The following is a 21,093-nucleotide window of genomic DNA, read 5'->3' on the forward strand; positions in this document are numbered from 1 at the left end:
CACGGACTCCATCCCAGGACCCTGGGATCATGACCTGAGCTGAAGGCAGATGCTTAACCTACTGAGCCACCCAGGTGCCCCAATAAGTAAATCTTAAAAAAAAAAAGAGAGAGAGAGTTGCCAAAGCCAATAATTTCCAAGCCACCTGGAAAAATATCTTCTCATATAAATTGTGCTACGTGGAAAAAAATATTTTAACTAGACTGGGAGACAGAAAACAGAAAGTTGCATCAAATCTCAGGTGAGGGGCGCCTGGGTGGCTCAGTCGGTTAAGCATCTGCCTTCGGCTCAGGTCATGATCCTGGGGTCCTGGGATCGAGTCCCGCATCGGGCTCCCTGCTCTGCGGGGAGCCTGCTTCTCTCTCTGCCTCTGCCTTTCTCTTTCTCTCATGAATAAAAAAAAAAAAAAAAACTCAGGTGAGTAACCTTCCCTCCCTAAGTCTCAACTTCCCCAGCTGTAAAATGGGCTGATTCCAAAAATTGGTCAAAATCCCAAAGACTGAAAACATCCAGTGTTGATAAGCATGTAGTGAAAGAAGCACCTTCGTACCCTGATGATAGGGATGTAGTATCTCCTTTAGACCCAGGCAGTAGGGAGCCGTGGCCCACACCCCTCTCTCTGGATGAGGAGGCAGGCAGAATAACAGCCCCACCAGAAATGACCATGTTCTGTTCACCCAACCTGTGAACATGTTACATCACATAGAAAGGGAGGATGATGGTTGTCAATAAGCTGACCTTAAAAGAGGCAGATTATCCAGGATCATCCAGCTCGGCCCAATATAATCACAAGAGTCCTTAAAAGATAGAAGAGAAAGAAAGAGTCAGAGCCCGAATGAGGCAACGTGAACAGCACGACTGGCCAGCACTGGCTTCGGCAAATGCAAGAGACCACGAGACCACCAGTGTGGGCAGCATCTGGAAGCTGGGAACAGAAGGACCCCCCCCCCCCCGCCACCGCCACCTCTAGGGAGAACAAAGCTCTGCCACCACTTTGATTTCAGCCCCGAGACCTATTTCTCACTCCCACCTCCAGAGCTATAAAATAAATGTGTGTTCTTTTGAACCCCTAATTTGTGGTAATTTGTTACAGGAACACGAGAAAACGAATACACGCAAACCCGGAACCCAAAGGGCGTAAAGGAGCGCCTATACCGGGTCTCCTCCCGCCTCCTAGACACGCTTGGGCATCTGGGGCCCCAGAGCTCCCTGCCCATCACTCCATGGTCCCTCCTCCTCGAGGCTGGGGTTTGGCGGGGGGAGAAACCCGACTGGTCCACGCTGGGATCTGGTTAACGTTATGAAACATCCATCTTCGAGAAGAACACTGGGGACCTTGTTCAAGTACAGAGACATTTCCACGTGTCCCCACCCAGGCAGCTTTCCGTTTCAGGCCGCTTAACTAAAAAATAGTTACTAGCAGAGCAGTATCAAAAGTACAATTCCAGTTTATGAAACAAACCAAGACATAAACGTAGAACAAGGTATGTTGGCTCACGTTGGAAGGAGCACACCAAGCTCTTAATGGTGCGGGAGTGGGAGGCAGGCAAGACTCAAGGCCATCGCTCCGGGCACCGGGCTGCCTGGGGACGACAGGGGGCGAAGGGGGTGGCCGCAGGGGCTAAGTGGAACCGCCCTTTGCCCACCCTCCCGGTGCCACACCCCCTGCTGTACCCAGCCGCTCCCGCACCCCCGACCCTGGACACGCTCGGAGCTGGGGCGAGGCTGGGAAAGGCAGTGGAAGGGGGCCGGCGGGGAACCCACACCCTACTCCCCAACGCCAACGAGGGCGGGGCGGGGAGAGGAGGCTTGGGGCGCAGGGAATTCACAGGGCGGCGATAGGGAGGGAGGGGAGCTGTGGGGCGGGAAGGCGCGCAGAGAGGCAGGCGGGCGGACCGGGGCGCAGTGGGGTCCGCAGCGCGCGGGGGGCACGAGGCCCCCGGTTCCCCTGCACCCGCCGGAGCCGAGGCCGGATCGGTCCCTTAATCCGGGACAGGGTAAGAGGCGGACGCGCCCCCCAGCCGCGGCGCGTCGCTGCGCACGACAATCCTCATTGGCCCCGGCACGAGCCCGTCCCCCAGGGAGGAGCCCCTCCAGCAGCAAGCCGTAGCCCCGTGCGCGGCAGCTCTTACTGTATCTCTGGGTCCGCGTGGATCCGGCGCCTGGGCCGCAGGCCGGGCCCGCGGCGGACAGGCTCAGGCCGGAGTCACCGTGCAACGCGGTTGATACCGTCTCCCCCTCCACCCCACCCCCAAGCCGGCTTCTCCGGTCTGCACCACCCAGATCCTCCGGGGCCCGTCAACCCGACTAGGAGACCGAGACTTCGTAAGGGACGCCTCAGCGCCTGGATTCGAACCCGCGTGCACTCGGCGCAGTCGGGGGCCCTCAAGTGGACCCCTCCGCAGCTCCCAAGCACTGCCGCCAGGGGGCCCTCGTCCCACTCCGCAGAGTCACGACGCTCCGGCCCCGGCACCGGGTCCTAGCACCACCGGGTCCCCTGGTCCTCCCACTCCCGTACAACACAGAGCAAGCCACGAAGGTGCGGGCTGCACGCCAGGTCACCTCCCCGAGGATCCCACCCCAGCTTCCCCACCTCAGTGAAAATGTCACCCCCACCCACCAGTGACTCAGGCACACCCCTCGCAGCCTACTCTACACCAACACTAGAGCATGCCTGTCCCCCGCTTCACCTGTCTCCAGCCCCACTGCCACCCTACAGCCAGCCCCTCAGAGTCTCCTTGCTGGGGGGTCTAACAAAACGGCAGCACATCTTGTTTAAAACCCTGCAGCCTCAGAATCAGAAGTGGAGTGGTCGGTGCCAGGCTGGAGGGGATGGGGGGACAGGGACAGTACCTAGAGGGAACAGAACTTCTCCTGGGGTGGTGAAGTTCTGCGGATGACAGTGGTGATGGCTGCACCCCTTTCCAGCGAGAGTGCCGCGGGATCTCCGTGGGGTAGTTTCCCCTTGCCTAGAGCGCTTTTCCCAACCTGCACAGGTGCCTCACCCCTGCTGACCCCGAGTTCAGCTAGCACTTCCCAGATTCTCCACCCAGAGAGGCAGCGTGGTGACAGGTTTAAGGGAGGGCCCCCGGTAGGGCGGCCAGGACAAATCCTAGCTCTGGTGCTCCCCAGCTCTGGAATCAGGTGCCTGCTTCCCCATCTGAGAATGGGGATGACAAACAGGAAACTCCTTTAGATTTTTGGCAGAAAAGAATGGGTTCACGCTGGTAACGCACTTAGGCCTAGCACCAAACAAGGCAAGTGCCCACCACTCAGCTTTGAATGTGTTTTGGAGACATTGCTCCCTCCAACCAGGGTGGAGCAGGTGGCTGTCTTCCAGGAACTGCTCTGTCACCTGCTGGGCCTAGAAGTCCCTGCACCCCACGGGCATGTGGCCTGAGACCCAGTCCCCTGGTACCCCTGCAGGTGGCCTTACAGTGCCGGTTCTCCCCAGGCTGTTCACCCTCAAACACAGCCAGGACCCGTGGCCATTTTTGTCACTTTGGGCCTGGAGACGCTTCCTGTAGTGTGCTCTGTGGCAGAGGCAAGGGGAAGGGTGGCCAAGCCACACCACAGCGTCCTGGGACACTCGCCTTCAACCTCCTATTCCAAGGACTACAGCCATGAGAAAGGGTGGAGGTGCTGCCCAGGACACGATGAGGGAGAAAGTCAACCCCAGATCTGGGGCTACACCAACCCCTGCCATCCGACTCCCATGTCACGGCTGTCCTCAGGACCTGCACGGCTCCTCAGAGCCCACCTGCCCCACAGCTATCCTTCTCAGAGAACCCAACAGCCCACGCTCCCAATGTGGGGACCCTGCTGCCAGGACGGAGGGGACATGGAAGGCTGCGGGATGACACTAACGGGAAAATAGTTGCAGGGCTCAGGACACTGGTGACCCCCAAGCTGCCCACCAGCACCAGGCAGGGTCACCTCCAGCTGTGCAAACACCAGGGTGCAAGGGGGATCATCGTGCCCACCTGGGAGTAGGGTCAGGAGAAGGGGTTGTTCAGAAAAAACACCCCAGGAAGCGGAGCCTTGATTATCCCAAGGGCTCAAAGAAGTAGGGCTGCGGGCTGGGCGAGAGCAGTGGCCAGGGTCAGCTCAGGGGCCCCTGGCCACTGCTTCCTGCACTCACAGCCAGGCGAGCTGGGGTCCTGAGGCCGGCGCGGATGCCCCCTGAAGGCTGGGGAGGAGCACCCGGCACTATGGCCCTGGCCCCCCACTCTGCCTACCCAACTCAAGGGTGCAGAGTTAGCCCCTGGAACATCCTCATGCAGTAGCCCTCCGAACCCTCTGCGCTGCCCACCCGAGGCCCCTCCTACACCCAGCTCCTCCAGCCCCAGCTAACTTGCCTGCACAGCCAGTTCTCTCCTTGTTTAAAATCGCAAGAAGTACCCTTTCCCCTCGGTCCCCTGACACGTGAACCTCTGAAGCTATCTGCACTCTGTCCCCAAGCCCCTTCCAGTCCACTTCCCAACCTACAGCCCAGGACATCCCCACCCACCCTCCAATCATTTCCAACCAGCACCTCTGCCTGTGGGTCTGCAGGCCTTAGACACATCTGTGCCACAGACAGGGGCCTCCAGAGAGCTGCGATGAGCCAGAATCCAGCCACTCCCACTCCCAATCCCCCTCCCCCCCCACCACCCAGACAGCCACCAAGGTGACGGCGCCCTGCTTTGAAGCAACACTCGGAGACCAGACAAGTCCCTGCTGGGCGCGTGTTTATCCAGCTGCCTCCTGAGCGGAGGCCTCCACCTGGGGCAGGGCGCCCACTCGCTCCCTGGAGACCAGCTCCTCCACGACTCAGCCCTGACCGCGTCCAGCTAAGGCTGGGCATCCTTTCCGGCTGTGGTCCTTGGTCACTGCCTGGCCTCCTCCGCCTGCCACACCAACTCGCCCGAGATGTAGGTGGCCCGCACGTGGAGAGAGTCATCGAGCACCACGAAGTCTGGGTCAGAGGCGGGTGGTGAGGTGGCGGCAGGGGTGGGTGGGCCCACCGCCACCCCAACCCCCAGCCAGCTTCCAGGAGCTTCATCACCCCTAAGAGAAGCTCTGTTCCCCTCCCCACCCCTGCCCAGGAGCTGGTGGGGAAACTGAAGCCTGCAACATGATTTGGGCAGGGCACCCCAACCCATCGCAGGCTGGCCAAAGTCCTGGAGCCAGTATTCCTGGCAGTAGGGTACAAGGGACAAAGGCCCCGACAGCTCCTCAGCCGGCCTTGTTTCATACACCAGAAAGCCGGGCCTGATCGGAAAACGGGCCCGGGCTGAGGTTGGTGGTGGGCAAGGCCACCTGGGCATAGGGAAGATTCCACCTGCCCTGGCACTGTCCCAAGTCCCCGGGAGCTCCCAAGTCTTCAGTGGCCTGGGCGCCCACATCAGGCCCTGACCTGCATCGGCCCCGAAGTCCAGGGTGCCCTTGCGCTTCTCCAGCCCCAGCAGCTGAGCGGGGTGCAGGGACGCAGCCTCCAGGGCCAACTCCACACTGCAGCCTGCTCAGGGGACATAACTGGGTAACCATCCCCCATCCCAGCTCAGCCAGCAGCCCCTCCCCCACCCCACAGCCCCAAGCTCCAAGGCCCAGGAACTGGGGAGGGGAGACATCCCAGGCCTTTGCAGCAGGGAGACAAGGCTCCACCTCCCCCCCACCCCCAGTCTGAGGACACTGCTGGGGACCCTTTTCCTGCTCTCTCATCCATCCCAGACTGGCAGGCCTCCCGTCTTCACGGACACTCTGGACCCAAAGGCCTGCAGGCCCCTCCTCCTTCAGGGTCCCAGGTAGAGCAACCCCACAAAGAAGCAGTAGCTTGAGCCATTGATGAAGCCACCTGGTCTTGCCTTTCTATTCCTGCTACCCCTCGAGAGATCACACAACTAAACCCCATTCTTTCTGTTCCCCATTTATCACCCCCCCAGCTGCCAGGCCAAAGCCATTTCCCACCTCCTGGCTTGTCTCCCTGCTGCTCTAAACAGCACGCTGAGCCCCAATGCCCTCAGGTGACACCCCAGCCCCAGGGCACTATGAAGAATCCCATAGGGCCTGGCCAACCACAGCCTCTGCCAGACACCCCTTCCCACCTCACCAACAACAGGCCCAGCCCCCTTAAGAAGCCTGGAGCATAGCTCTGACCCCCACCTCATCTCCCTAGCTCTGGACCCATGAAGTTCTGCGAGCCCACAGGGTCCAAGACCAAGGCCCTTGCTGCGGGTAAGGTGCAGTCCATTCCCCTTGCGGGTGCCATGGCTTCATTTCCATCACCCCGGGTCCTAGTCTGCCAGGAGCTCCCTGCAGGGGGACCTCAGCCACATTCCTGGTGCTTGTCCCCTGGGAACTCCGCCAGACGAAGGATGTAGGTACGAGACTCTCCGTGCTTCCCTCCCACCTCTCCCAGACGTAGCCTCTACCCTCTGTGCACGCGCGCACACACATGTGCACACATACCCCCCACACCAGCCGCACTGACCTGTGGCCTGCAGGAAGTGCCGGACACACACGTCCATCGGGGCTATGCTGCCACTCAGCGTCTTGGTGCCTTCAGAGCAGAGAGGGCAGGCTCTGGGGGACCAGAGGCCACCAGGCACGTGGTGGAGGGTGGGCAGCGGGCTGGGGGGGGGAACAGCAGGCTGGTGGGGAACACCCAGATTCCTGCATCCCATAAGAGGTCGAGGGGCTGTTCTTGTGGAGGCAGTTGGCGGGGACGAGAGGATCGCTCACCTGCCACATAGGCTGTCAGCCCATCTACCTCCACCTCCTGCTGCCCCAGTGTGTGACGGCCATTGCCCAAGCCCAGGGCAGGAACGGCGTCGGTGACCAACACCAGCCCTGCGGGAAGAAGGGACCTTAGACCTACCCCGCGGTGGCCTCCCCGCTGCCCCTGGTCTGCCCTGCCACTCACCCTGGGGATGGGCCCGGTGGGCAATGCGCAGGGCAGCAGGGTTGGTGTGCGTGCCATCAGCGATCATCCCGTAGAAGATGTGGCGGCCTGGTGGCAGCCGGTCACTAGTCAGGAGCCCCACGATCCCTGGGTCACGGTGGTGGAACTGGGCAGGGTTAGGAGGGAGCAGCTGAGCGATGGCAGGAGCCCTTGCGCCCGCCCGCGGGACTTGGGGGGGGTTACTCACAGGCAGCATGGCATTGAAGAGGTGGGTGATGAAGGTGGCCCCACACTGCACAGCTTCCTCCGCGGCCTGCAGGTCAGCCACCGAGTGTCCTGCATGGGGGACCTGGAATCAAACTACGCACCCAGCCCAGTACCCCCATGAGGGCCCAACCCTGGGGGCAGCCCCCCTCACCTAGGGACACACAGATGCCACGGGCCGCCAGTGCCCGTATCACCTCTCGGCTCCGGCCCAGCTCGGGGGCCAGCGTCACGATGCGGACGTTGTCCAGGGGCCCGTAGGTGGCCAGCACATCGTGGAAGGCGTTGGCCTCAAAGGAGCGCAGGTGTGCTTCAGGGTGTGCACCTCGCTTCTCCCGGCTGATGAATGGGCCCTCCAGGTGCACCCCTGGGAGGAGGGGAGTGGATGGCTCCAGCACGCCTCCTGCCCTGCAGCCCCCACCCTGGCCCCTGTCACCTGCCCGACCTCCCTCCCCAGTTGGAGGGGGAGGGGCTGCCAACAGGTCCCCAAGGAGCCTCCCAGGGTGGGGGCAGGGAGAGGGGTCAGCCACTCACCGAGGACCCCTGCCCCATGGGGACCACCACTCTTCACAGGGATCTGAGGAAGGACCTGGGGGGAACCAGCTGTTAAAGCCCTGCCCCCTACGGCCCAGTGCCCAGAGGTCACAGCCCAGCCAACATCAGAGATCAGCCCCCGATGGCCTTCCCTCAGGTATTAGAAAGGAATCAAAGGCCCCCAAACGTGGTCAGGGAAAGCACAGCACTGGGAACCATGAGGACGTGGAGGAGCCGTGGGGGATGCACGGCCAGCTGCCTGCAAGGACCAGGACAGGAGGAAAGAGCTCTTGCGCAGAGGGCAGGCACATGGACAGAAGGCAACCCCGCTGCCCTGGCCTGTCCGGGTGGCCCCAGTCCAGGCAGCAGCTGGGACACAGTGGGTGGCATGCTCAGAGGGTCTGGACCTGGAGAGGCTGACCAGCCCGGCCTCTTGGGCTGCAGGAACAGAAGCAAGGCCAGAAGCAAGAGGAGGGCGTGCACTCCAGGCAGAGCGAGTGCAGAAGCAGGGGCTCAGTGGCCAGAGAGCTCGGTGCAGACGGGGCTGCGGGCTCGGGCATCAACGGCATGGCCACGCCGTGCCTGAGCTCAACACCATCGGGAAGGTCACTTGTGCATAACACGCGCTCATGTGACCCATCTCGGAAGCAGACAGGCAGGCAGGCTTCCCAGCCCACACCTCCCTCAGGAAGGAACATGGAGAAGGGAGTGGACGGGGAGCCCTGCAGGACAGCAGAGTCCATGGGCTGAGCTGCTGGACGAACACGCCAGCCTGCAGAGCTCCCCCGCCCCAGACAACATAAAGGGATTCAGAGGCGGCTGAAACCTCGTGTGACGCGCAAGACGGGAGAAGAGCAGAACCGTCCGGGGAGGCTGAGGAGCGACGCTGGGCAGACGCGGGCAGGCACACGTGGGGGACACTGCCAGCACAAAGATGCCGCGCTGCAGGCCTTGGCCATGCCTGGTGGCTTGAGAAGTAGGGGGACCACAACCGACATGTCATTGAAGAGCAGCAGCGTCCCCACATGGGCCCGGCAAGCACCTGGAGAAGTAAACCAGGAGGTCTCCAGGAGAGAGGTGGGTCGAGGCGCACACACCCAGCAATTAAGTGGAAGTTTATGCTCTTGACACGTTCAGCATGAAGCCAGTGAGGCCTGTTCTTGCTGAGCACGGACCTTGACTACGGGTGCCCCCAGGAAGCCTCTGCAGGCTTGGGGCTCCCAGCAGCCTGCTGGTGCCTATCTCAAACAGAGCTGATAACCGAAGCTCAACAGCAGCTCGGGGAAGACTCCAAGAACACACGGGACAGACGGGGCAGGGCCGGTGGGCACAGGAGGACACGTAAGGAGAGGTCTTGCACCCATGAGACGGGAACGGAGCATCAGCAGGATACATTCCGAGAAAGAAAGCAAGCTCTTCCAACTTAAAGCTACGTGAGCGGTGAAGCAAAAAACCCAAGAGAAGAACCGCAGGATAACAACGGAGAAAACAGCAAGAAAGCAGAATCAGAGGAAGAATTAGAGAATCCATCCAGGAGGCCCAGCAGCAGAATGATGGCTTCCAGAAGGAGACTACAGAGAAACACGGTAGAAAATCATGAAGAACTTATTCAAGACAAGCACCGAAAACCAGACTCGAGACAGCTAGGCCGTGCTGCGGACCAGCACTATCGATGACCTCCCCCCAGGCCCCACCCATGTCCCCCTCAGGTTTCAGAACCCAGGGCCAAAAGGAAGGTTCCACAAGCCTCCAGAGAGAAGAAATCAGTCACGCACAAAGTACCAGAGGTCGGGTGGCTTCTGACTTCTCAGCAGCAACCCTGGCAGTTAAAAGACAACACAGCGATGCCTTTAAAATTCTAGAGCAAAGTCACTTCTAACACAGAACTGGAACCCAAGGGGCGCCTGGGTGGCTCAGATGGTTAAGCGTCTGCCTTCAGCTCAGGTCATGATCCCAGGATCCTGGGATCAAGCCCCGAATCGGGCTCCCTGCTCAGCAGGGAGTCTGCTTCTCCCCCTCCCTCTGCTTCTCCCCCTGCTCATGTGCTCTATCTCTGTGTCTCGAATAAATAAAAAAAAATCTGGGACGCCTGGGTGGCTCAGATGGTTGGGCATCTGCCTTCGGCTCAGGTCATGATCCCAGGGTCCTGGGATCGAGCCCCACATCGGGCTCTGTGCTCAGCGGGGAGCCTGCTTTTCCCTCTCCCTCTGCCTGCCTGTCTGCCTACTTGTGATCTCTCTGTGTCAAATAAATAAATAAAATATTTAAAAAATAAATAAAAATAAAAAAAATCTTTAAAAAAAAAGAACTAGAACTCAATAAAGAGAGCAAAAACAGGGGTACCTGGGTGGCTCAGTTGGTTAAGCGTCGGACTCTTGATTTCGGCCCAGGTCATGGTCTTGAGATCGTGAGATGGAGCCCCATGTCGGGCTCCACGCTCAGCGGGGAGTCTGCTTGGGGTTCTTTCCTTCTCCCTCTCCCTCACTTGCTCTCTAAAATAAATCAATCTTGGGGCTCCGGGGTGGCTCAGTCATTAAGCGTCTGCCTTCGGCTCAGGTCATGATCCCAGGGTCCTTCTCCCTCTCCCCCTGCTTGTGTTCCCTCTCTCACTATGTCTCTGTCAAATAAATAAAATCTTTAAAAAAATATAAATAAATAAATAAATAAATTTTTGGGTGCCTGGGTGGCTGTCGTCAAGCGTCTGCCTTCGGCTCAGGTCATGATCCCAGGGTCCTGGGATCAAGCCCGCCATCGGGCTCCCTGCTCCACGGAAAGCCTGCTTCTCCCTCTCCCACTCCCCATGATTGTGTTCCCTCTCTCGCTGTGTCTGTCAAAAAAATAAAGTTAAATAAGTAAATCTAAAAAGAGAGAGAGCGTGTGTAAACACATTCTCATTCCTTCAAGATCTTGAAAACTGCACCTCCCGTGACCCCTTTCTCTAGCGGAAGCCGGTGAATGTGCTCCAAAGTGAAAGCGTAAACCAGCAAAGAGGAAGACCCAGGATGGAGGACAGAGGCCCAGCAGAAAGACGCCAGGGGATGCCCCCAGGTGAGGGGAAGGGAGCTGCCAGGACAGCTCGGCCCAAGGAGGCCAGCAGCCGGTGCTGGGAAATGGGTGCCAGAGGCTGCCACAGGAAGGCGATGCTGATGGAGTGCCTGGCGCATCCAGATGTCCCGAAAGAAAAGTGAGCCACTGGCAGGAAGCCCGGAGTTGAGTCACGAGATAAGGGAATGGAGCAAAGAGCAGGAATTCCAAGGAAAACACAGCAGCCAAGTAAGAAAATGGGACCACGCGGAGTCCCCTTCACCCAGTCCTGCCGACTGACCTCCCCAAGACTGCAGGCGGCTATGTGGGGAGGACGGGTGCATCCTCTGCTCCTTGGCTGAGAAGCAGACACACACATACACCGCCCTAAACTGAGAAGTAAAAAAGGAGTACCAGCACGTACTCAGAGATAGGAGAACAAACTCCAAGAATCAGCTGAGCTGCAAGGGACTGTCTCTAGATGGGAGCCCGTGGGGGCAAAGGGCTGCGGGCTTTCCTAACAAGCCATGGAAAGATATAAGTTCACTAAAGATTAAAAAAAAAAAAAGAAGATAACAGTTGAGTTTTTCTAGAACATATTTATCCCCCTGAAACGGGTGGACATGCATGTCAGAGGCTGGGCGGCTCTGGGACACATCCTTTAGACCCCTTGCCTTCAACCCGCCCATCTGTACAGAGAACAGTATGAGGTCTGTTGCCCACATTCCACCAGGAAACCCTGTTGTGACGAGTGTCAGGTTCCATCCTAAAGCTTTCTCCAAAGTCTTCCGAGGGAGCTCAGCACCAGACACAAGGTTCTTGTGAGATGAGAGGGGTGGGAAATACCTCAACCCAAGGGGTGGGTGGGACTGTGGGTGAATCCTTAAGACTCCTGTCTTTGCAGGGAAGCCACCGTGTGGCACATTCTAGGGGGTTCTGCACAAGGTCTCCCCTGGGAATGACACACAGGGAGAGGGGACCCGCTCAATGCTATGCCTGTTGCTGGCTGTTCTCCCCACCTGGGCTCACATACACCACTCCCACTCCTGTAACCTCCAAGTCTCAGCTTCAGAACTTGAAGTCCGAACAACATACTCAGGGTTTACTTCACACTTCAAAACAAAACAGAGTTTTACAAGGAAAAGCTAGAGAACACTGGGGCACCTCAGTGGCTCAGTCGTTAAGCGTCTGCCTTCGGCTCGGGTCATGATCCCAGAGTCCCGGGATTGAGCTCCACATCGGGCTCCCTGCTCCGCGGGGGGCCTGCTTCTCCCCCTCTCACTCCCCCTGCTTGTGTTCCCTCTCTCGCTGTGTCTCTGGCAAATAAATAAAATCTTTAAATAAACAAAAACAAAAACAGAGTTTTACAAGAAAAAGCTAGAGAACACTGGGGCACCTCGGTGGCTCAGTTGTTAAGCGTCTGCCTTCGGCTCAGGTCATGATCCCAGGGTCCCGGGATCGAGCCCCGCATTGGGCTCCCTGCTCAGTGGGAGGCCTGCTTCTCCCTCTCCCACTCCCCCTGCCCTTGTGTTCCTGCTCTATCTCTCTCTGTCAAATAAATAAAATCTTTAAAAAAAAGGCTAGAGAACTCTAAATGGGGAGAATAGCATAAATGACAGCATGGAGATAGAGAAAATGAGGCATGTTTCAGGCAGGAAAGCAGAGGGAAAGGTCAAAGGATAGAGGGCGTGTGGGACCAGAGATAAAGGTCTGCCTGCCACCTGAGGAGGTACTAGATCTTGGCGAAGCAGATGATGGACTTGAAGCCAAGAACAATGCAACCAGATCTTCCTCCTGGGAGACTAACAAAGCGTAAGGCTAGAGAAGACCTCAGAAAAGGACCAGGTAGTCTCAGTGGACCAGAACACGATGACAAAGGATCTGGGTAACTTCTGACAAAGAAGAAATCCAGTTCCGCACAGTGTGAGGCAGTCCTGGAAGAAGGTGGATGGATGGGCGTAGGAAGATATCCCAGTGAACAATCCTGTAATTTCCTAGATGATGCTGGAATCAAATTTTCACATTCACCACCCTCCACAACTACTTTCTGCTGCCCAAGGCCTTCAACCTGCAAGTGTTCATGGTGGATGACACGTTCCAGCAAGACAACACAAGCTAGAAGTCCCCGTGTCCGGAAACCCCCATTCTAAAGAAAAAGACCTCACCATCTGGTGGCGATGGTCAGATGGGCTGTTGAAGGCATGGCCGGTGTATGGCCACACAGCAGAGCCAAAGAGGAGTCAACAGACAAAACAAGGCAAAAGCCTTCCAGGCAGAAGGCTTGGAGGCAGGAGAGAGAACAGCCTAGAATGGCTGGAATGTGCCTAGGGAGAGGACCAAGGCTCAAGCAGGTAGGGAAGGAATGCTCGGAAGGCTGGTGTTTACCCTGAGGATAAAAGGGGAGGGGTGGGGGTGAGTGAGGCGCTGAGCCCTGTACCTCAGGAAGGCCCCTATGGCAGGACTCAGTGCAGGGACAGCAGTTGGGAGACTAGGGAACAGTCACTAAGCCTCACTGGTGGGGCACAGGAAGGGGGAGAACAAAGAACACAGAGACAATAAAGTGGGCATGTTCCTAAGTTCCAAGCAGGGAAAAGCATGGACGAGCGACCAGGAGGAAAAACACAGAACCAGGTGCTGGTTTCCAGCAGCAAAGTGAGCTTAGTTTTTAACATCTGACTCTGTGACGGGAGGCCCAGGGGAATTTCCCAAAAGGATGTCCATGGTTGACAGTTTACCAAGTGCTTAATACAGACCTCACACAGAGCTGAGTACCCTAACCCCGAGACATGGACAGCGTCGTCATGCTCAGTTTAGACTTGAGAAAACAGAGACCCAGAAACAACTAAAGGCTGTCTTGAGTCCCCCAGCTGACAGATGAAGTTAAGGGGCCTGGACCAAACCCAAAGCCCACACCCGACCTCCCCCAACACCCAGCTTGGACTCTGTGTGCACACACCCAGGAGGGACTCCTCGACGGGTGATGTGATTCATCATTGCAGTAAAGAGCCTGTGCTGGAGAAAACCACCACCCCGGAACAAAGATGAAGAATTACAGTCTAACTGCCACCCTCCTAAACTCAACTTGGGGAATGGAACAGCCACGCTTTTCAAAACTCGTTAGGCATCAAGCAGTCCAGAGACACGAGGAATACAGTCTGCTCCCCAAACAACAGTTCAGGAAGAAAGAACATCGTGCCCGCAGAGGAGAAAACCCAACAATAAAATGAGGTAAAGAATAAAACCAGAGAACCCCCATGGAAAATAAACACGATTCCAGGAGAATGGGCAGATAAACAGAAGGAAGAAGGGGAGGTGTGGGGGTAGATGAGAGCAGCACGGGAGGATGGACTGGGGAGGACGGACTGGGGCGGCTGGGCAGACAGTGGAGCTTCTTTCTGGAAAGCACACTCACGGGAGTCACAGAGCACAGACAGGTTAGGGGGGATGAGCCTGAGGAGCAGCTAAGGATGTGGCAATCACAAAGTCCCAGCAACCGGTTTCTGGAGCCTGGAGGCGGCCAGAGGGCAGCGCAGAAAGGACATGTAGCCGGGAAGACGCTGAGGCAACAGTAGTGAAGGCCTATGGAACAGCTGCAGAGGCAGGGAGACTCTGCCGGTGGGGGGAACACCCGAATGAGAAAGCCTAGGGGCAGGGTCCCGGCCCCATACGGAAGGAGGCCAGCAGGTAAAGCCAGATGCTAAGGCTAAGAAGTGTCTGTGGAAACACAGATTTAAAGCACTGCTGCTTCTGGAGCTCCCTCTCCTTGAGACTGGGAGCCTGACCTCACCTTGTGATAAACCTCCGGTGGTGAGGTGACCAAGGTGGGGCAGAAGGAGGTGACTCCATGCGACAAGATCCTCCGGGCCACCAGGGCGACCCCCGAACCCACGTCCTCCGCGGCCTGAGAGAAGTCAACGCCAAATCCACCTACAGCCAGAGAGGAAGGTCGCACGGTGCCCAGAGCACCTTCTCTGGGTCCCCACCCCGAGCCGTAGGCCGCACCGTTGATCTGCACGTCGATGAAGCCGGGCGCCAGGATGCAGCCCCCGCAGTCCCGCTGCTCATCCGCCACTCGTCGCTCCTCAAAGAACAGCTTCTCTGGGTCCACAATGCGGCCTTCACGCACCCACAAATCCTCCCTGCGGCCAGAGCCGGGCGGGGCGGGGGCTAAGACCGCCTATCCCGCACGCACGCTGCGTCCCACCCGAGCAGCTTCCGGCCCCGCACCCCACCCGGCCCCGGGTCCACCCGAGCAGCGCCCGGCCCCGCACCCCGCGCCGCACCTCTGAGCTCCCGGCCCCGCACCCCACCCGGCCCCGGACCCCACCTGAGCAACGCCCGGCCCCCGCACCCGAGCAGCGCCCGACGCCGCACCCCGCGCCGCACCTCTGAGCAGCGCCCGGCCCCGCACCCCACACCTGAGCAGCGCCCGGCCTCGCAGGATGCGGCAATTGGTGAACTGGAGCACCGGGGACCGCGCCTCGTCCTGCCCGCCGCGCATCGTGAGCCACCCGAGCGGGCACTGCCCGGAGCCCCACAGCCGAACCCCGCTCCCCGCGCACCCGGCCGACTGCGGGCCACGGAGCTCCGCCGGGCCCACGTGACCCTCAGCTGACTGAGGCGTCACGTGACTGGCACGTCCACGTGACCGGCGCGCGCACGTGACCGGCGCGCCCTTCGGTCGCCCTGACGCCGCGGCCCCTACTTGTGCCCGCCCCCACACAAGTGGTCCACACAGGGGTCCAGTCACAACCGAGAACTTTATTGGACACGGCTCGGCTCGGGGCCTGGCAGGCCTAGCGCACTGGCCCCGCGGCCCCGGGCTGGCGGGGCTGGAGGAGGGTGGTTCCATCCAACGAGTCTCAGAGCAAACGGTAACCCCACAACGCAACACTACCTAAGATTACTATATAGTTGGGAGACGGAGGGCTGCTCCACAGACGTATGAACAGATCAAATCTTTATAAATAATAAACATCCAGTGAAGAGAAAATGACAACTCTAATTCATCCTTATACACAGAGCACTCTAGGGCAGATGAGTGGGGGCGGCAGAGGCCTGCATCCTCACTGGTCGGGGGCCTGGATGGGTAATGAGTGGGCCCAGATGTCCACGGCACGGGGCGGGCGGGGGCAAGGCCGGGGTAACAGACGATGGGCACTAGGACACTGCGCATTTACAAGACCAACTACTGGGGGGGCAGCTGCCCCGTGCATGTGTGTCAGGCTGTTCATTTTGGAATGAGGGGATGGTCTTTACATCATATTCTGTGGCTGGTGCACTCGGAGGGGGGCTACTTTGTGGAGAGGATGAGGGCAACAATGAGACCGTAGAGGCCGAGCACCTCGGCGAAGATGAGGATCAGGATCATGCCCACGAATAGCCGGGGCTGCTGGGCAGTGCCACGCACACCAGCGTCCCCCACAATGCCAATGGCAAAGCCAGCCGCCAGCCCACTCAGGCCCACACTCAGGCCAGCACCCAACTGGAGGAAACTCCTGGGGGAGAGAGGACACAGGAGAAATGTTAGCCACCTCCTGGGGAAGCCACCCGCCCAACACCCCCTCCCTGGCCCTCCCTGCCCTGTGCAGGGACCTGACCCCAGGCAGGGCAGGACAGACAGGAGGGACCCAGCACTCACCTGTAGAGGCTGATGCCATCATTCAGGGAATTAGCGATGAGGACTGCCACCACCAGCCCATAGATGGCGATGATACCAGCCATGACCACTGGGATGATGGACTTCATGATCAGTTCTGGCCGCATGACGGACATGGCCGCGATGCCGGTGCCACTCTTGGCTGTACCATAGGCGGCACCCAGGGCTGTGGGCGGGGAGGGGAAGCCAGGTGAGCTCACAGCAGCCGGGGCCAGGACCCAGGGAGTAGGTCTAGCATAGTTGAGGGACCCCTAAGTTATTACAAAGGGGACATGGAGCTGGCACCCAGCCAGGTGGCCCTCAGGGACAACAGCCCCAGCCAGGCATGCAACGAGCCCAGGTAGCCCTTTCTCCACCAGAGGCCCTTGTGGCTACCCAGCCTATCTGGGTTCCTGCTCTGCTGAGAAAGGCTCCAGGGAGCCTCCATGGAGCTGCCCGCAGCCTACAAGTGGAGCTGTGACAGGTCCAATAGCCCAGTCACATGGAGAAACGGGCAACTGGGCCGCTCAAGCCTTGCTGAAGATTCCGGACACCTTTTTTTTTTTAACCACCTGGAGTCCTGGGCGTTTAGGTCAGAAATGGCCTGGCAAAGCAGCAGGTGACTACATCTCAGCAGCCCCAATGTCAGGCCAGGATCAGCCTGTCTGCCTTGGGGCTCTGCCCAGGGACAACATGCGGAAGAGCCTCACCGCACACAGGGCCCGACAAGTCCTATCTTGGGCCAGAGCTTTCCCAACTCCCCACTGCGCCCAGCCCTCCAGGAGGGCTAGCATCTGTTGTCAACAGGCTGAGTGTATCCTCGAGTGTGGAAAGAATATTCTCTAAATAACCATAAAAAGGGCGAGCCAGGAGAGGACAGGGCACAGGGAGCCATCACCCAGGCAAACCTCCCAGACGCACCCCTGCATGCACAGAGGCCTTGAGCTCACAGAAGCCTAGATTCCCTAAGGCCTCTTATAACCGGGGTGGGGGGAAAACTCTAGCGTGGCCTGTCTCCTCTGATGCTATTCCTTTTCCCTCTTGCTAGATAGGGGGTGCAGCCTTCCTGAAAGTTCCCTTCTCCTGGCCTCAAAGTCTCGAGTAACTTTTGTACAGAACAAAGTCACAGGGGGCCCAGGGGGCTCTTCCGACTCCTGCCCTCCAGGATCCAACTGCACTGCGTGAGCAGAGATTAACACGGCTCAGAGGTGGAAAAGACGAGGACGACCATTTTTCAGCACGTTTTATTCACCCGTTTGGGCCACAAAAAAGTGACTACTCTATGCTCATCACCAAGCAGTGAGGAGGTCCGAGGAGCTCTAGCTTCCCAGGGCCCCAAGCCTGGTGAGGACATATATGGCACCTCCAAGCACAGCAACATGTTCTAGAAGAGTGGGGAGGCCGGTGGGGGACTCTGGGGAAGGGGTCCATAGAGAAAATGACGTTGGGTAGAGGTGTGAATGAGCAAAAAGGATTGCAGACAGCATGAATGGAGACATGCACGAATGTGGCACCAGACTGGGAGCTACTTGAAAGAGGAAAGAGGTAGGGGTGGGAGCAGAGGGACCTGTACTACCTCCGCCACTCGGTCCCAAAGGCACCCAGCACCACCACGACTAGGCACTCAGAACCATCAACCCACGGCTCGGGGCTGGTCTTCACGAAGCTTTTCCGGAACTCTCCTGGTCGAAGTGCATTTTGGGGGCTCCTACTGCAGGCCCAGCAGCACATCATGCGGTGTCACATGCACGCAACGGGCCAGCGCCATGGCCCGTTACTCAAGTGGGAGAGCACAGGTGATGTGTGGAACTGAGTGAGAAATGGATTACTGGGAAGTCAGCACCCCAGATGGTAGGACATGGCCAGACGTGGAAAGTGAGCTGGGCTCTTCTCCAGGAGGTGGCAGGAAGATCGTGTGGCTGGGGTGGGGAGGCAACAAGAACAACAAAGGGATGAAAAAGAGCCGACCACGAGGGAAAAGCAGGCTGGCCGGGGCAGCAGCAGGTGTCCACAAAGGCCCTGGATGCTAGCTCTGGAGACCAAGCACGACAAGGTCCCAGATCGAGCAGAGGACAGAAAAGAGTGCAATCAGGAGGCAGTTCCAGGAACAAAGCACCAAAGGCAAGGTGCCTGCCAGGAGGGAGGAAGTCAAAGAGATTACGGAAAAGGGGCAACGGACAGCCTGTGGAAGACTTGATGAAGAAAGAATCGGCAGGACTTTTGTCACCAGAAAAAAGGGGAAGCGGGAAGGGAGACTGGGCCCTGAGGAGCAGGCAGCACCAATCCTCAGGGGCCTGGGGCAACCAAAAAAAAGCCCTAGACCACTGATACTGGTTCTCAGTAACTTCCAGAGACCTGCTTTTGGGTCAAGCTCCATCTGAAAGTACCAGGTTAAGTTCTAGGAGAGGAAGAGATGTACTGGTGACTGGAGGCAGGCCAGTAGCTGGGTACAGAAAAAGAGCTAGGGGGGAAACTCAGGGTTTCAGGAACAAACAATAACAGCCAGAACTCAAGGAATTCTGGGGCAGGAACATCCTGTTGTTCACTGATGTTCCCCTGTGCCTGGCACATAGTAGGAGCTCAATCAAGATTTGCTGAATGAACAAATGACAGCCCCAAGTAACCCACAGGTGGCCAGCCAAAGTAGAATTTCTGAAGGCATTCTGGAGGCAAAGAGCAGAAAAGGCTGGGGGGAAGCGGGTCACAGCAGCCTGTTCAGAAGTGCTGGAAAGTAGGCAGCCCCTAAAGATGTGGAAAGAAGAGGCGTTGGCTAGGAGGGAAGGGGAAGTCCAGACCACTTCTCCCACCACAAATGACCCCTTATTTGCACGTGATGGGAAGGGCAGGGCAAGGCTCACTCAGCAACTCATGACTGGTAGACAGGCCCAGGCAGAGGCGTCAAGAGAGCAGAGTCCCCAGGCCCCTACCCCACAAGTGTTTACAGTCAGCAGAGACTGTTTGGAGTTCAAACGCTCTCTGTACTTGCGTAGTGAGCCTCCCCAGTCCACCAGGTAGGGTGGGGCAGGGCGGAGTCATCAAAACCAAAAACCGGACCTACCCAAGAAGGCCCAGAGGAGACCAGGTCAGACCAGTTTACAGGGTTGCAGCGGGACTAGGACTAACCTTCCTGGGTCCCACATTCCTGGGCCTGGCCCACGTGCCTATCTCCCAGACAGGCCAATTTTCACTTAATTCACCCCATGACCATCAAGACCCAACTTCAAAAGGAGGGTGCTATCGAGAACCTGGAAGGCCCCTTCTCTTTACTGAGAGGAGCGCTCCCAATTTTGGGCCTCAGGAAAGGGAAGTCATTCGCTCTTTCATTCATTGATTCAGGCCTGAACTAAAAGACTCCCTTCTAAGGACAAAGACCCAATTCCCCCCTCAACGCTGACACTTCATGCCACCCTCTCACTCACCCAGAGGTAGACTCTTGGCAAGTGTTCACACACACAGTGTTGTTGCTGGCCGGCCTCGCAGACACCCATCCTTGGCCCTTAGCCTGTCCGGACCACCACCCCCATTCCACACAATCCCATGCCTGGGTTCCTGCCAGCTCTTAGGACCAACCCCTCAGCCCAGTTTTCCCAAGCTATCCACACATCCCACAGGACCACTGATAAACAGTGACAGGCCCTAACTGGAAGCACCTGCCTCTGGGTACAGACCTTGACCCCCGCCGGGTGGCCGGGCCGCCACAAAGGCCATAAGGGCCAGAGCTGTGTACCTCGGAGGGGAGAGCCAGGACCTCATCCATCCCCTGCCCCCACCTCCGCTGAACAGGGCCGGCCCCGCGTCGGGGGAGCTTTCCGAGGTGTGATGTCACACCTGCCCGCAGGATTGGGGGGGGTGCGGAGCAGGCGCAGGACCGCGCGCCCCCACCCCAGCCTCCCTCCCGCCTCTCCTAGGGCTAAGATGGCAGCGGCGCCGCCGCCCCACCCCCGCACCTACACCGACAGGGGCAGGGCTGCCGGCTATCGATCCCCGGGAGACCCCTGGGACCCGCACCCGGTCCAGCCCGCAGGCCCTGCGCTCCGCAGCCCTCGGGGCCCCGACCCCCGCCCGCTGTCACGTGAGTCCCGGGACCCCCCCCCCAACAGCTCGGAATTACGTCAGCGTGACGTCACACCGAACCCTGGGGACATGCAGGCATGAGCCCCGCGCGCCCCGACGCCCCCAGCCTCCCGGGTCCCTCCTGCCGCGGCGCTCACCGCTGAAGACCATGGCGGCCGAGGCGCCCATGACCGCGAAAAAGGAGGCGTACTCGGGGCCGTTCTTGGCCTCGGACATGTCTGCGGGTGGGGAGAGGGCGAGCTCAGCGGACCGAGGCTGGGGCGAGGACGGGCCGGGCACGGCGAGAGAACTGGAGCAGAGCAGTCAGGCAGCTGCGAAGGCGACCCGGCCCGTCTGCCGCTGCGCTCTAAATACCAGCACCGCAGAACAAAATGGCGGCCGCGGCCTCGTCACATGACCCGGGCCCCGCCCCTGCGGGCCATACCACTTCGCGTCGGCGGGGGCCGCCACGGCTTGAGGACGCCCTAGCGGTCCTCTGACCGCTTCCGCACTGTGCCGCCGCCCGACCGGCCCCGACACAGGCGTCAAGCCCCATATCGGCCTCTGCAGATGCGGGGCCGGGCGCCTCTCACACCCCGTGGCGTTGAGCCCGTCCGGCTCCGGAGCGGGGGCGGGGCGGTGGCCCTCTATATTAGCATACGAGGCGGGGCCTGGGTGCCCCGCCTTCTCTGCGGCT

General features: G+C 59.0%; 3 protein-coding genes across 7 annotated transcripts in view; all 3 read right to left on the bottom strand.

Moving 5' to 3' along the window:
* Positions 1 to 797, bottom strand: part of PDPK1 (3-phosphoinositide dependent protein kinase 1) — an 82,766-nt gene extending 81,969 nt beyond the window's left edge. The window contains exon 1 of the mRNA XM_081820257.1: positions 739 to 797. The gene's annotated coding sequence lies outside the window, so the exon portion shown is untranslated. The remainder of the gene's footprint in view (positions 1 to 738) is intronic.
* Positions 452 to 15,300, bottom strand: AMDHD2 (amidohydrolase domain containing 2). 5 transcript variants are annotated; one of them, XM_081820260.1, is made up of 11 exons: positions 15,124 to 15,300; positions 14,708 to 14,844; positions 14,493 to 14,632; positions 7,682 to 7,736; positions 7,302 to 7,514; positions 7,131 to 7,219; positions 6,905 to 7,049; positions 6,724 to 6,831; positions 6,473 to 6,541; positions 5,399 to 5,500; positions 452 to 797 (listed from the first exon to the last, which is right to left on the bottom strand). In XM_081820260.1, the coding sequence occupies exons 1-11, from the start codon at positions 15,204 to 15,206 to the stop codon at positions 787 to 789; spliced, it is 1,152 nt and encodes a 383-aa protein (XP_081676386.1). In that variant the 5' UTR covers positions 15,207 to 15,300; the 3' UTR covers positions 452 to 786. The 5 variants fall into 5 exon arrangements, 3 of the variants coding, with proteins under 3 accessions (XP_081676386.1, XP_081676387.1, XP_030890351.1); XM_031034491.2 differs by lacking the exon at positions 452 to 797 and adding an exon at positions 4,714 to 4,957; XR_014145400.1 differs by lacking the exon at positions 5,399 to 5,500 and having other exon boundaries at positions 6,473 to 6,564.
* Positions 15,301 to 15,446: 146 nt separating this feature from the next.
* On the bottom strand, positions 15,447 to 20,791 carry ATP6V0C (ATPase H+ transporting V0 subunit c). Its single transcript, XM_006739282.3, has 3 exons — positions 20,555 to 20,791; positions 16,347 to 16,530; positions 15,447 to 16,203 (listed from the first exon to the last, which is right to left on the bottom strand). Exons 1-3 carry the CDS (start codon positions 20,631 to 20,633, stop codon positions 15,999 to 16,001), a joined length of 468 nt encoding a protein of 155 aa, XP_006739345.1. The 5' UTR covers positions 20,634 to 20,791; the 3' UTR covers positions 15,447 to 15,998.
* Positions 20,792 to 21,093: the final 302 nt, after the last annotated feature.

Source organism: Leptonychotes weddellii, chromosome 5, assembly GCF_054177405.1.
Source record: "Leptonychotes weddellii isolate Sample4059 chromosome 5, ASM5417740v2, whole genome shotgun sequence".
Classification (NCBI taxonomy): Eukaryota; Metazoa; Chordata; class Mammalia; order Carnivora; family Phocidae; genus Leptonychotes; species Leptonychotes weddellii.

Bases quoted from the DNA above. Each gene is read 5' to 3' on its own strand.
- AMDHD2 (XM_031034491.2), bottom strand. From the start codon at position 15,206: ATGCGCGGCGGGCAGGACGAGGCGCGGTCCCCGGTGCTCCAGTTCACC. The intron at 14,845-15,123 runs GTGTGGGGTGCG...CTCTGGCCGCAG, and splicing joins CGAGGCCGGGCGCTGCTCAG to GGAGGATTTGTGGGTGCGTG. The intron at 5,501-6,472 runs GTCAGTGCGGCT...TCCCCTGAGCAG, and splicing joins GCACTTCCTGCAGGCCACAG to GCTGCAGTGTGGAGTTGGCC.
- ATP6V0C (XM_006739282.3), bottom strand. From the start codon at position 20,633: ATGTCCGAGGCCAAGAACGGCCCCGAGTACGCCTCCTTTTTCGCGGTC. The intron at 16,531-20,554 runs GTGAGCGCCGCG...CCCCGCCCACAG, and splicing joins GGCCGCCATGGTCTTCAGCG to CCCTGGGTGCCGCCTATGGT. The intron at 16,204-16,346 runs GTGAGTGCTGGG...TCTCTCCCCCAG, and splicing joins GATGGCATCAGCCTCTACAG to GAGTTTCCTCCAGTTGGGTG.